Genomic DNA, 12,777 nt, shown 5'->3' on the forward strand with positions numbered 1-12,777 from the left:
AGAGAGAGAGAGACCACTAACGGACATAAGGAGCTGTTTGTTCCACAACAAGCTGGAGGAGAGTCCTCTCCTGTCAGACTGAGAGACTCAGGTGAGCTAAAGGACTCTCTGAGTGTTTAGTTAACTTTAGTCTGTTATCTCAGTGGGTCTCAAACGGTTTGGTCACAAATTATTATTATTACCAGATTGATGCTTTTAACTTCAATATTTAAAAAAAATCTTCCCGGGGGAGCATCCCCCTGGACCCCCCTAGAGGAGGTGAGGTCCGCTCCCCACTCGTAAGAAATAGCACTTTACCCCTGCCTATATGCTGTGAGCTGATTATCGAGCCTTCATTGTAACAGTCGCGGGTGTACTGTGTATTTACGTGTGGGGAGTGTTGCAGTAGAACATTCCACTGTAGCGCCCCTGGTGCTCGCGCTTTTGTGCGTGCTCTATAGTGCCCGTAATAGTGTTCACTGGAGTCCAGCACCTCAGCACCCCCACTCAAAATACCTTGCCGCGCCTCTGGGTGGAGGTATGCCCATTATTTTGAGTTCGTCCGAAGAAAGGACAGGAATGTGACGGTGAGGTGCAAACTGTGTCCAGGCCAGAAGCTTTTATCCACCGCTGCAGACACGACGCCAAACCTCAACAAGCACCTGCAAAGACAACATGCTAACGTGAAGCTAATAGCTAAGGAGGACCTCCGAATCCAGAGTGAGGATGTCGAGTAAAGTAACGAGCAACACTGTAGGTGCGCCGCATTTGCGCTTCAGATGAGGCTCCCTCTGCAAAATGAAGCACCCTCCGCAGTCTGCGTGATCTGCCTGTAGGGAGGGGCGAGTAAAGTATCGAGTAAAGTAACGCGTTTTTAAAGTAATGTGTAATATATTACTTTTTTTGAGTAACGACCCCTTCTCTGCTCATTAGCATTTAAAGCTACAGAATCAGCACTTCTGAAACAGGGCTGAAACAGAGGGGTTTATGGGATGCTACAATGCATGATCTGTTTGGTATTTCAGCCAAACACTTCAGAGACATGTTTTTTTATTTATCTGAGACCTATAATATATTTTTGAAAAACAGTATAATAATTTCATAAAACTACCATTGGATGTGATAACAAAGTTGTCAGCCAATGGGGAGTGGTGGATGTGATAGGAATGAATAATATATAAGTAAAAAATAAGCATATGTATGTAGCAAAGTCCCACTCTTTGCTTTAATTGTGTCTAGGTAGGAGAGTAGAAAGGTTTCACACACTTCAATATATTTAAATGTATGCGTTGTGCAGCTTCTATTATCTCCAACCTGACGTGATCTCTCACCACTCGCAGTAGCCTCCTCTGCTCCTTGAAGGTAGCACAGCAGCCCAGCACGCCTGTTACCATGACGATGGCTCCAGCCAGGACCAGTATGTAGGCGGAGGCAGCGTAGGTCTTGGAGGAGAGGAGGCTGATGTAGTCGCTCTTCTCAAGCAAGGTCCAAACACCCACCCCCATCACTACGCCGCCTGCCAGCTGGAAGAAGAAGAGCACATGATGAGAGTCTGGTCTGTGAGAGAGGGGCCCGGTTCAAGAGGAGCCAGAATCAGTTAAAAACCAGCACACAGTACAATGCAAAGAGACAAAACCTGAGCGGTACAAAGGGGTTTCTATTATCTATCACTCAAGCATGATTCAATGTGACAAAGGAAGAGAAATGAATGACTGTCGATGGCTTAATGTGAAATGATAAAAATGGACCAATTGCTTTTACAGGAGATAATGTGATCCTGAATCAGTTTATTCTGCATGGTAATTGTGCAGGAGCTGATAGCTGAAAAGCTTAGCTACAGCAGCAGCAGTCAGTTGATAGAAATACTATCAATCTGCAACTGTCATTTGAAGTAATCCCCTGTAATCGTCACAAACATGTACATGTATGTATGCATTTAACCCATCCTAGTATTAAGGACAGTGAGCAGCTATTATACAGCACCTGGGTAACTGGCACCTCCACCTGGTTCCAGTCCACACTCAGTTTTTGCCCGTTCTGGGACTTCCCCATAAGACCTACAGACTGAGCTACTGCCGTCGTCAATATTATGATGATGGGTTGGAAAAATTGCCAAACGTGCTCTGTTTCCAGCTTCTCAAAGGAGAGGATTTACTACTTTTTTTTGTCATATATGGAAGTAATCTTAATAGGTTTGAGTATAAGGGGGGGAGGGGCTTCCTTTAAAAAATACTTGTATAGACTTAATTATTTATTTAGTCAGCAACTGGCTCGCTATAAATTAGGTTAATCACAGTCGTATAATCTGATAATTTTCAGCAATTATTTTGTTGGGGAAGAAGCCTTTTAAAAACACTTTGAGATGCAAGACAGAGAAATAACATAGATAAAGTCTGAGGGTTTATCAAGCACCAAGTAAATCCTTAAACCCTGAGGATAGACTAGGCAAGCATAGAAATCAATGCTTCCATCCAGCATATAACTGTCACAGTCTGACATCTTCAGCATTATCTAAGAAAACTGTTTTGGGAAAATTAAATCAGTGAGATATCAACAGTGACGAGTCAGCAGATGGCACAGCGCTGCAACAGAAATCTGTCATTGTTCCAAAGCCGTAAATCTAACAGCTGTCCTAATTTAGATTTAATTTATACAAAGACAAGGCGACGGCTTCAGAGGCTAGACAGTGAGTGGGATTGTACGACACACCCAGAAACAGTGAGGCAGGAACACACAGCAGAGAGAAACCAGGAAACACTCTTTACTTACCATTTTAATGTAGTAACACAGTGGTATACTGGTGAATGAGGAGGACTAGTTATTAACTTATGCTACAATACTGGTAATGGTCATTTTGTTTAGTGTTTTGTTTTAATGTTGTAGTGCATATATGCAGTTGAACTATCTACACATGCACACTGACTTGATGTTGAAGTTTGTTTTTCATCCTGAGGGAAATTGTTGTGTAGCAGTTTCAGTAGGAGTGCAAATATAAAATAAAGTATATATTCTCTTATAAATATAATCAATAAAGTGCAAACCAGTGGTTGTCAACGTTTTTCTCATGACCACTTGAGTCAAAAGTTACATCAAATCAAAGTTCAGTTAAAACATGTGTCCGTTTAAGATGTTTGCCCTCGACTGAGGAAACAATAATGGGTACATCTTGTCCAAGTGTCATCAAAAGCTGCACAAGAGAAATGGCGACCTCTAGTGGCAGCCATAGGTAATCACTGGAACATTTAAAAAAAAGTCTAAAGGACCATGAAGTGAATGTTTGACGTTTATGTCAGGGTATATTACTATTCATGAAACCTACAGATGTATTTATGTTTGAGCAGGAAAACAGGGTGAAGATGATGGAATATAAGTTATTTGCAATTGTACTTGAAGCTGAGGGGCAACACTGGACTACATTGCTTTAGAATTCTAAAATCATGTTAAAAAAATATGCTTAACGCATTTTATTTGTATGCATTTTATTCTAAAGTGTATTCAATATCAATGCAAGGCAGTGTGCTGCACTGCTCACTCAAACGTAACTCCTTGACTTTCAATACTGCAAGATTATGTGCTCAAAAACAGCAGATATGGATCTATGAACTTACTTTAGCAGTAGGTGCAGACAAATATCTGAAACCTTTTTTTTAAACCTAAACCATGTGCTTATTTGTCAATGTAAACTTTGAAAACAAGTCATGGATTAACAATAATCCATGACTGTAGTTTTGAATTATCAACAGGTCTAATGAAATATCCCTTTAGAAGTCGGCATGAGACAGAAGGACAAGCAAAACCTCATCTTGCTGAAACTTCTATAATGCCAACACTTTTAAAAAACAATTCTGTCATAAATCAAAATCCTACCAAACAACATAAATAGAAAACAGGGCATGCAACATCTAGAGGTAAACTGACCACTGCCAATCAACACAAATACTTGTAATAAAGCAAAGCGTTAGGCTCATTTCCTTTTCTGACTGATTGCTGTGATTCTTGTACCTCTGAGTATTTTGGAAAATGCTTTTTATAAACTAAATGACTAATCGCAAACATCTATGAAAATAACTGCAATATCCTGAAATATATATTTGGTTGTCATTCTGGCATCTGTCACAGAAAAGGCACAGTATGGTTAGTCTGCCAGTTTGAGAGAGATCTGATTCTTTGACAGACAGATGATTATCACATATGGAAAAGATGTAACTGTGATTTCACACCGAGTACGTGAGAGCAAGAGAGTCACTTTCCCTTTGCTTCAGTGCTAAGATTTGATTCTTTTTCCACCCAAAAGATCCAAATGATGGAGTTATTAGTAGTGCTTTTCTCCTGGAACACCATGTTCTTGATACTGGAACGTTTTGGGTGATTGGGCTCTGAATGAACCGTCTGTGTCCTCTGTAAAGTATGCAGCTTGGCTTTGATTCCATTAACTGGAAAAGCAGCAGGCCTTCATCTGCCGCCTGAATAAAAAGGCTCTGTTGAAGAGTTTTATCTGCTATGTATTCCAGATATCATAGAGGTGAATGGAACATCTGGATTATTACCATTTAGTTCACACATTTTTAATTTTGACATCATTTAAGTTGTCGTTTTTGATCAAATACTAAATTAAGTTATGCTGAAATCTGGAGATCAGGTCTGTAAACTGTGCAAATAATGGACACTTTTTTTTATTTGTCTCCCTTTGTTTGCTCTTCCAAACACAGTACATTTGAGCAGCGTATGCTTTGTTTAAAACCTGATTGTCTGACTGCTTGTGTTTCTTGCCCACCCCACCGACTCCCTTTTAGCTTCGCTGTGTTTCAAGGTCACAGCATTTATCTTTGTTATTATAACCCAAATAAAACAATGGAGAAATCAACAAAAAAGAGATTGCATGAAAAGTTATATATCCTGGTCATAAGTGCATAACGGAAAGCATGAATGTGCTTTAGGAGCACTTTAGACCAGCATAAGCACTTCATAATTAAACTCCCTGTGCAGGCTCAACTAGGCCAGAATGAAACGTACCCAAAAGAGAAAGTTGAACGCAAACAGGAGGTATTTCAGGCAGATGGTTCCACATGTTTCCTTCTTCTCCTCATAGACCCCCATGCTGCAAAAGAAAGCAGATTTCAGATCAGTTATGACAATAACACACAGAAAGAGTTACTGTAGTTTTATTCAATACATTTCATACTACTGTACACTCAGTTTGATGTCATGTGACCATGAACCAGATTGTGAGCTCTCGCCCTAAGTATTGTGTTGACAAAGATGATGGAGACCAAAATGACTCTTCTGGTGACTGCGTCCTTTTTGGTGCAGCATATTAAAAAAGCAAGCATTAGTTTTAATTGTATCAGTGCCAATGTGCACAAAGTTTGGAGCCAGTACGATAAGTAAAGAACAGTGAAAGTCAGACCGAGGCTTTGCTTTTAGAACTCGTCAGCTTTTGGAACTCTTTATACAATTTTCCCCCAAAAACATTTGATATATAGGCCTTATTTAAAAGTGTAAACACTACTGATTTAAGAGATAAAAGATTAGGTTTAAAAAGGTTGCTATTCTGTTTAAGGTCATTCATGAATTCAGGAATATCAGAATGTGTTTATCAAGCATTATTCTGTGAAAAAGTTCAGTATAATGAATATAAACTTTGTTAAAGTACAATAGGGGCTTGTAGTTGGCACAGAGGACACAGAATTATATTACAGCTTGAAATAAAGCCAATTTTCGTTTTTATGGTGAGGCGCTGTTAACAAATGAGAAGTTACAAGGCGGATGCAGAACGTGGGGGAGTGAGTATTAGATCAGCAGTGTAGGCAGAATCAGTGAGCTGAGTTATTACATGTGTATGCAGAGAGATCCATGACTAAGCACTTAGTAGGACCTGAGAGTCAGCCAAAAGGCTGGAAATTAGAAACCACCCTCTTCCCTGAAGCATGGTACCAACAACAAACACTTTCCAGAAGCTAAACCTTCTTCTTTTAACAGAATTTACATATTTTCAGTATGGTGTTTTATCGACTAAGTGAATGAAATGGAAAAATTGCACTTCCATGGTTAAAAAATGTCCCTTTTTAACAAGAAATGAAACAGATTGAAGCGTATCCAATCAATGTCTTGTAACTGCAGAAAATGATACTGTAGTAAAATTTGACAGGTTCCTGTAGGTTTGAATAAGATTTATAGATCACATCAGAGCAACACTTGTCTGCATGTAATCTTTGTTCTCCCAAGTCTCACATCCATTTTTTTAGCCCCACAATTTTCTTAGCTTACTTTTCTGTCAAGCCCAGACTTGCCCTCCTCTGACTGTCTGTAATCAAACAGCCCCTCCCCCCCCCCCCCACACCCGCACCTACTACTGTCAATACAGATGAGTGTGTCTGGGCTCTGTCTGGTGACCATCTGTTAGTGCTATAGTGGGACCACTTAGTGGGACCTTGTTAATTCAATTCAAACAAGACTCAAATGACAACTCCTCATTTTACTGTTTAGAGACGGAGAGGAAACAGCTGAGTCAAGACAGCTACCAAGAACTTTCTGCAAGGAGGGTTAAGCGTGAAAAAGAACAGTTGAGTTTCACAATGATGCATCTTGTTAAAAGCTTTAGCTAATTTTAGGATGTGATATTCTTACTCAAGTGCACATTAAACAAGACTGTTGCTTGCACTCAGCATACATTGCATTAAGTAGGATAATGGTTGTCTCGTCTACTCTAAGAGATTACAGTGGTGAAATACTTGGAGCAGGTCCAGGTATCTTTTTTCATCTGTATAAGCAAAAAGAAACTGTGATGGACATTTTAGATGACTTCTACCATTGTATACACAAACCACTCAAATAACCCACTGAGTAGTCACACATTTGAAGTTTCTCCAAAGTAAGGACCCTCATATGGATACTTTGAATATCTTCTTAAAACAACCGGAAAATACCACTGTTTGACTTTGACCAATAATTAAATGTAATGTTTCCACTAAAGTCATGGCAGGCAGGTGTAGTACTAAGTCTACTGGGATCTTCTTTTGGTCTAAACAATTACAATTCTAAAGAAACAATTCAAAACTCCAACTTATTTGGTCGACAAAGATCTAAATCAAATATATTTTCTGTGTGAAAAACATACTCTGCTTACGTGATGTTTTACAATACTACAGGAAACAGTATTTTTAGTCCAGATTTGGAAAACCAAATAGTCTGATTTGGAAGTAGGTAGATGTGTGCAACAAGATTGAAGTTATCATTTAATATGTCATGACAAACTAATGTTGAAAACCAAGTTTGGATTGATATAACTCATTTATGAATCCACAATAATACATGTGGTGTTAATAAACCAACTGATAAAAAAACACAGTTTGAATAGCTGCTATGTAAAATGTAAGTTTTTTTTCATTATTAGCAGGTATAGAGGTGGAAACTCAGATCTTGTACTTAAGAAAAAGTAGAAGTACCAAAGTGTAGGAACACTCTGTTACAAGTAAACGTCCTGAAATCAAAATGTTACTCAAGTGAAAGTACAAAGTATTAGCAGCAAAATAAACCTAAAGTAGGCTACCAATAGTAAAAGTACTCATTAAGCTAATTTCATAATAATAAATAGTATATGTTTTGATCACAATTAGTGATGTATTAAAGTGTTATCAAAGCTGGCAAAGGTGTAGCTAATTTCAATGACTTTGTATGCTGCAGGGTAGCTTGTGAATTTCACTCCAGGTGTAACTAAAGTCTAATTTTAGTGTTGATTATATTTCACACCATTAATCCAAATCTGTTAAGTAATTTAAGGTAATAAATAAACATAGTGGAGTAAAAATACACTATTTACCTCTGACTTGTAAGGCAAGGCAAGTTTATTTATATAGCACTTTTCAACACAAGGCAATTCAAAGTGCTTTACAAAAAATGAAAGACATTAAGAAAATGGCATTTAAAATCAGTCATTAAAAAGAAAAGCTAATAAAATAAACATTAAAAGAAAAAATACATGGATAAAAGTTACAGTGCAGTTTAAGATGTGAATAGTTCAATTAAAAGCAGCGACAAAAAGAAAAGTCTTCAGCCTGGATTTAAAAGTAGTCAGAGTTGCAGCGGACCTGCAGGTTTCTGGGAGTTTGTTCCAGATATTTGGAGCATAATAACTGAATGCTGCTTTTTCATGTTTAGTTCTGACTCTGGGGACAGAAAGCTGACCAGTCCCTGAAGACCTGAGAGATCTGGATGGTTCATAATTTAGCAGGTCAGAAATGTATTTTGGGCCTAAACCATTCAGTGCTTTATAAACCAGCAGCAGTATTTTGAAATCTATTCTTTGACACACAGGAAGCCAGTGTAAAGACTTCAGAACAGGAGTGATGTGATCCACTTTCTTAGTGTTAGTGAGGACTCGAGCAGCGGCGTTCTGAATCAGCTGCAGCTTCCTAAGCACTTTTATACTAATAAAGGACTGGCTTATCTAAAGCCAGTTGAGTAGCACTTGAAATGTTTGGCTCTATGAAACCTGATGTACTTATATGATTCTGTTTTCTTCAAGGTTGTGTCTTCCTGGTCGAATGTACTTATTGTAAGTCGCTTTGGATAAAAGCGTCAGCTAAATGCAATGTAATGTAATGTAATAGATTTTTTAGTGAGACCTGTGAAGACACCATTACAGTACAAGTTTTTCCAAGTCCTGCTGTGACATTAGTCTTTTAATCCTAGATATATTCTTTAGGTGATAGTAGGCTGATTTAGTAACTGTTGAAACTCAGGTCAGAGTCCATGACTACACCTAGATTTCTGGCTTTATCTGTTGTTTTGAACATTGCACACTGAAGCTCAGCGCTAACTTTTATACGTTCTGCCTTGGCTCCAAAAACCATTACCTCCGTTTTATTGACTTGTAGGGTAGAAGTACAACAAATCAAAACATTGAAATACAGAAATAAAGTACAAGTATTTGAAAATTGTTCTTGAGTAGAGTACTTGAGTAAATGTTCTTATTACTTTACATCATTGCAGGTATATTACCTAGCTAGCTCGGACTACAATGAAAAGTGAGCTAGCTGAACATCATTACAACCCGTCCTGACAACGGCTCAGCAGTTAAACCTCTGGAAAGTCCTATGGTTTGTGTAAAAGGTTTGGGTTCACAATAACCATGTTTAAACCTTGTTTTGGTACCACAGGGTAAGCTCTATTATGTATAAGTTTACAGGACCGCACACTACAGTGTTTTGTAGGTTTCCTCGATGATTTTCAGATGACGCTACAGCGCATCTCTGCCCGGTGTGAGCTAACGCTAAAGTTATACGACTCACCGCTGCTATGAGGGAAGACACGTGTTATCAAAACGACCTACTTTCAAAAGAAACCAACAACACGTTGAACACATGTCTGATAACGTAGCTTTGAAATACAGCTGTAAGATGTCTTAACTACATGGTAAAATCACAGTAATGCTTCATGTCGGCTTAATGCGACACCGCAGTGTGGAGCTAACCACTATCAGGGCACTTCCTGCTTTCACTTACCTGCGGTTTCTGTGATCTTCCGTAGAATAAAGCGATTAAATGTTTAGGAAATACTCCTAAAGGTCTTCTGTTTCCAATCCACTTTTTACTCTGATAAAGGTCTCTCGGATAGCCGTGTGTATCTGGAGGCCAGAGAAATCACAGTGAGCTCAAGGACTGAGGCTGCTGACTCCACCCCGGGCTACCTTGCGTGTTTCTGGGTGTTGTTTCTGTCCTGGGGCAATGCTTCTGTGATGCAAACAGATACAGAGGAGGAAGCAGGGGAAAGGAAAGAAAAATCACGATTCAAAGAAAATATATGAGAAAAAACATGATTCAATGAAAGTATTATGTATTTTAATAATGATCAAACTACAAAAATACTGATGAAGGGTTTTTCTACCAATTATCAATACAGTATCAGCATTACAGCAATTGCACATCTTCTACAACCCCCTAGATCAGTGGTTCTCAAACTTTTTCGGTCAGGCCCCCCCTTTGGAGAAAAAAAAAAGTCGGGCCCCCCCCAACACAAATAGTCAGGCTCAGTGGCGGCGCCAGAGATTTCTTTTGGGGGTGCTGTGGGGTAGCTTGACCTTTCATAGAGCGTGCTCAAACATTTAGGGTTTCCCATTAATGTACCGGTTGCTACAGTGGAATTTTCTACTGCAACACTCCCCACGCACATACACTATGTACTCGCGACTGTTACAATGAAGGCTCGATATCAAGTCTCGGCATATAGGTGTAAGCAGGGGTAAAGTGCTATTTTTATAGGTGGTGTGTGGACCTCACATAGGGGGGTCCGGGGGCATGCTCCCCCGGGAAGATTTTTAAATATTGAAGTTGAAAGCATCAATCTGGTGCACTTTGAGAGCAAAATGAAGCGATCTATGGATACATCTCTCAACACCCAGATGAAACAGAATTGTAAACAGATTTACTATTTCTTTATGGATATTTTATAAATCACTCTTTTAAACTTTATTCTTGTTTTACTGTCATATAGTATTTCATAGCTGTTTTTCATGTATTCTCTTATTTTTTTATAACTATAATGATCATATAAACGTGTGCCTCGGAAATAATTGTTTACATTAATGGTGACCAAAACGTTTGAGACCCACTGAGATAACACTGAGAGTCCTTTAGCTCACTGAGACTCTCAGTCTGACAGGAGAGGACTCTCCTCCACTTTGTTGTTAAAAAAACTCCTTATATCCGTTAGCGTAGCTCGCTAGCACCAGAAGCTAACATCAACGATCTCCGGTACCGGTGCGCTATCTCTCTCTCTCGCTCACGCACGCACACAAAATGGCTCGTTCCACACACACACAGAGCCGAGCTTTAATGAAACACAGAGACCCAGACGTAATAGTACTGTATCATATTATTTTCGAATCAATAATTTTTCAAAATATGATTTTTTTTTTTTTTTATATAATCTTTTTTTTTTTTTTTAATAACCATTTTTCCTCCTGGTCTCTCGCGCCCCCCCTGTCATGCCTCTGCGCCCCCCTGGGGGGGGCGCGCCCCCCACTTTGAGAACCACTGCCCTAGATACAGGAAGAAAATAAATAATATCTGCTTCATCTTGTAAAGATGTTGATGAAGTAGGCATACGGTTTGTATAAAGTTAATTATTTGGATAAAAAAAGCTTTTAACATTGTCCTCCACTAATTTCCCTATGTCTTCACATGGCTCTGGTGGCACATATTATGGAGTGTCATGTAGTAAGACATAAGGTTTTCAGAGGAGCTCCTTCATTTTGTATCATAAAAACTATTAGAATGTAGGCTACATGTAATTACCTAAAACAACTGACACTGCATTTCCATTAAAGAAAGTCAATAAAAAAAAGTCCAAATGTGTGATGTTTGATATTGGCCTACATAAATAAAGAGTAAATTCACTGTAAAAATATAAACTAGACCACTTTTCTGCCCAGGTGGATGCAGTAGATTGTTGTGTGTGTTTGTAGTAATTCACATTCACCACTAGATGACAGTGGTTTATTTTAGCTCGCCTCCAGATAACCTTCCTAGAAGCATTACCGTAATCTGGAAATGTGACTGAAGAAGCCTTTGAAGAATCTCAGGAAACTTTTATCTTCAACTACGCCATGTTACACTGACTACATCTTTATTTTTGGCATTCAAATTCATTTTTGTTGTTGTTAGAAAAGTGAAAAATCCTCATATTATTTCGGTTGGCATATTGAAAAAAAAGTAATAAACAAAATAATTCAATATATGTACGAAAGTGAGAAATTCATGTCATCCACAAACCTTGTGCCTGTCTATTAGAGAGGTGGGGGGATAAACCCTGTTACTAAGAAGGACGTAAGCTTTCAATCTATGCTGCACACTTGAGTTGTTTGGACAGATACTACTCCAGCCTCTGATATCAATCTTCATTTACAGGTACTCACGCTTTGTTATTTTGGCAGCCATTTGATTAGTAGTTATAGATCATTTAAAACGGTGTGAAGATGTATCTCGTCTGTGTAAAGAAACAAGCTGTTAAAGAATTTCCTAAGAAGATTACATGGTAGAGCTAGAAGATGAAGGGACAGGAGAACACCAAGGCTTTTTAAATTAAACCAGTGTTATTTTCAAAGGAAAGCTAACTTTCAGAAATGTTTTGAAGGGCATTTTATAAGAAAAGGGAGAAGAAATGTTTCTTCTTTACTGGAACACCTAAAAGGAGATTCTTCACCTTGAAATGTTTGTTTAGTAATATTTTCTTTTGGCTAACATCACTGGTTCTCCAGTTTCTTTGCCAAGGAGCTAGACGTTATGCTAACCAACAATCTCAGTCTTTAAAGAATAAATAGTCTTCTGGTAGGCCATACACTGTTTAAAAGGGGTCTTGACCTTTGTCACACCTACCAAGTTATAAATAGATAAATACGGGATACATAATAGGATCCACCTAGTGACAGGCGGAGTGAAGAGGCCATGTTGGATAGTGATCCTGCTCACAAGTGGATCCAAGGCAATGATGAACCTGATTTACTTACCCAGTGGAGACAAAAGTTGTGAAAGGAAGACCTCAGGATTTGTTTGATCATTTTCTGTAACTTTGGGATGTTATTACATATCACCAGAAAAAATGCTCCTTTGAGAGAGAAGATGCCTTTCTACTCGACGGTAAACTGTTATACATGTCCTGGTGTAGGGTTAGCTTTAATTTAACTTGTGTTGGATCTGGAGGTTTCAGTACCACCAGCTGTATATGGATAATTGCAAAAAGTTATATTCATTTATACAGTATATTCTTGCTGTGCTTAAAGGTTTGGTTCAACCAAATTCT

General features: G+C 38.6%; 1 protein-coding gene across 1 annotated transcript in view; it reads right to left on the reverse strand.

Moving 5' to 3' along the window:
• LOC117549373 (CD151 antigen-like) overlaps positions 1-9,740 on the reverse strand; it is a 34,072-nt gene extending 24,332 nt beyond the window's left edge. The window contains exons 1-3 of the mRNA XM_034221230.1: positions 9,483-9,740; positions 4,993-5,077; positions 1,311-1,502 (exon numbers count right to left, since the gene is read on the reverse strand). Of these exons, the coding sequence (XP_034077121.1) occupies positions 1,311-1,502; positions 4,993-5,076 (276 nt within the window). The 5' untranslated portion in view covers position 5,077; positions 9,483-9,740. The remainder of the gene's footprint in view (positions 1-1,310; positions 1,503-4,992; positions 5,078-9,482) is intronic.
• Between the last annotated feature and the right edge of the window lie 3,037 nt (positions 9,741-12,777).

Source organism: Gymnodraco acuticeps, unplaced genomic scaffold, assembly GCF_902827175.1.
Source record: "Gymnodraco acuticeps unplaced genomic scaffold, fGymAcu1.1, whole genome shotgun sequence".
In the NCBI taxonomy this organism is placed as follows: domain Eukaryota; kingdom Metazoa; phylum Chordata; class Actinopteri; order Perciformes; family Bathydraconidae; genus Gymnodraco; species Gymnodraco acuticeps.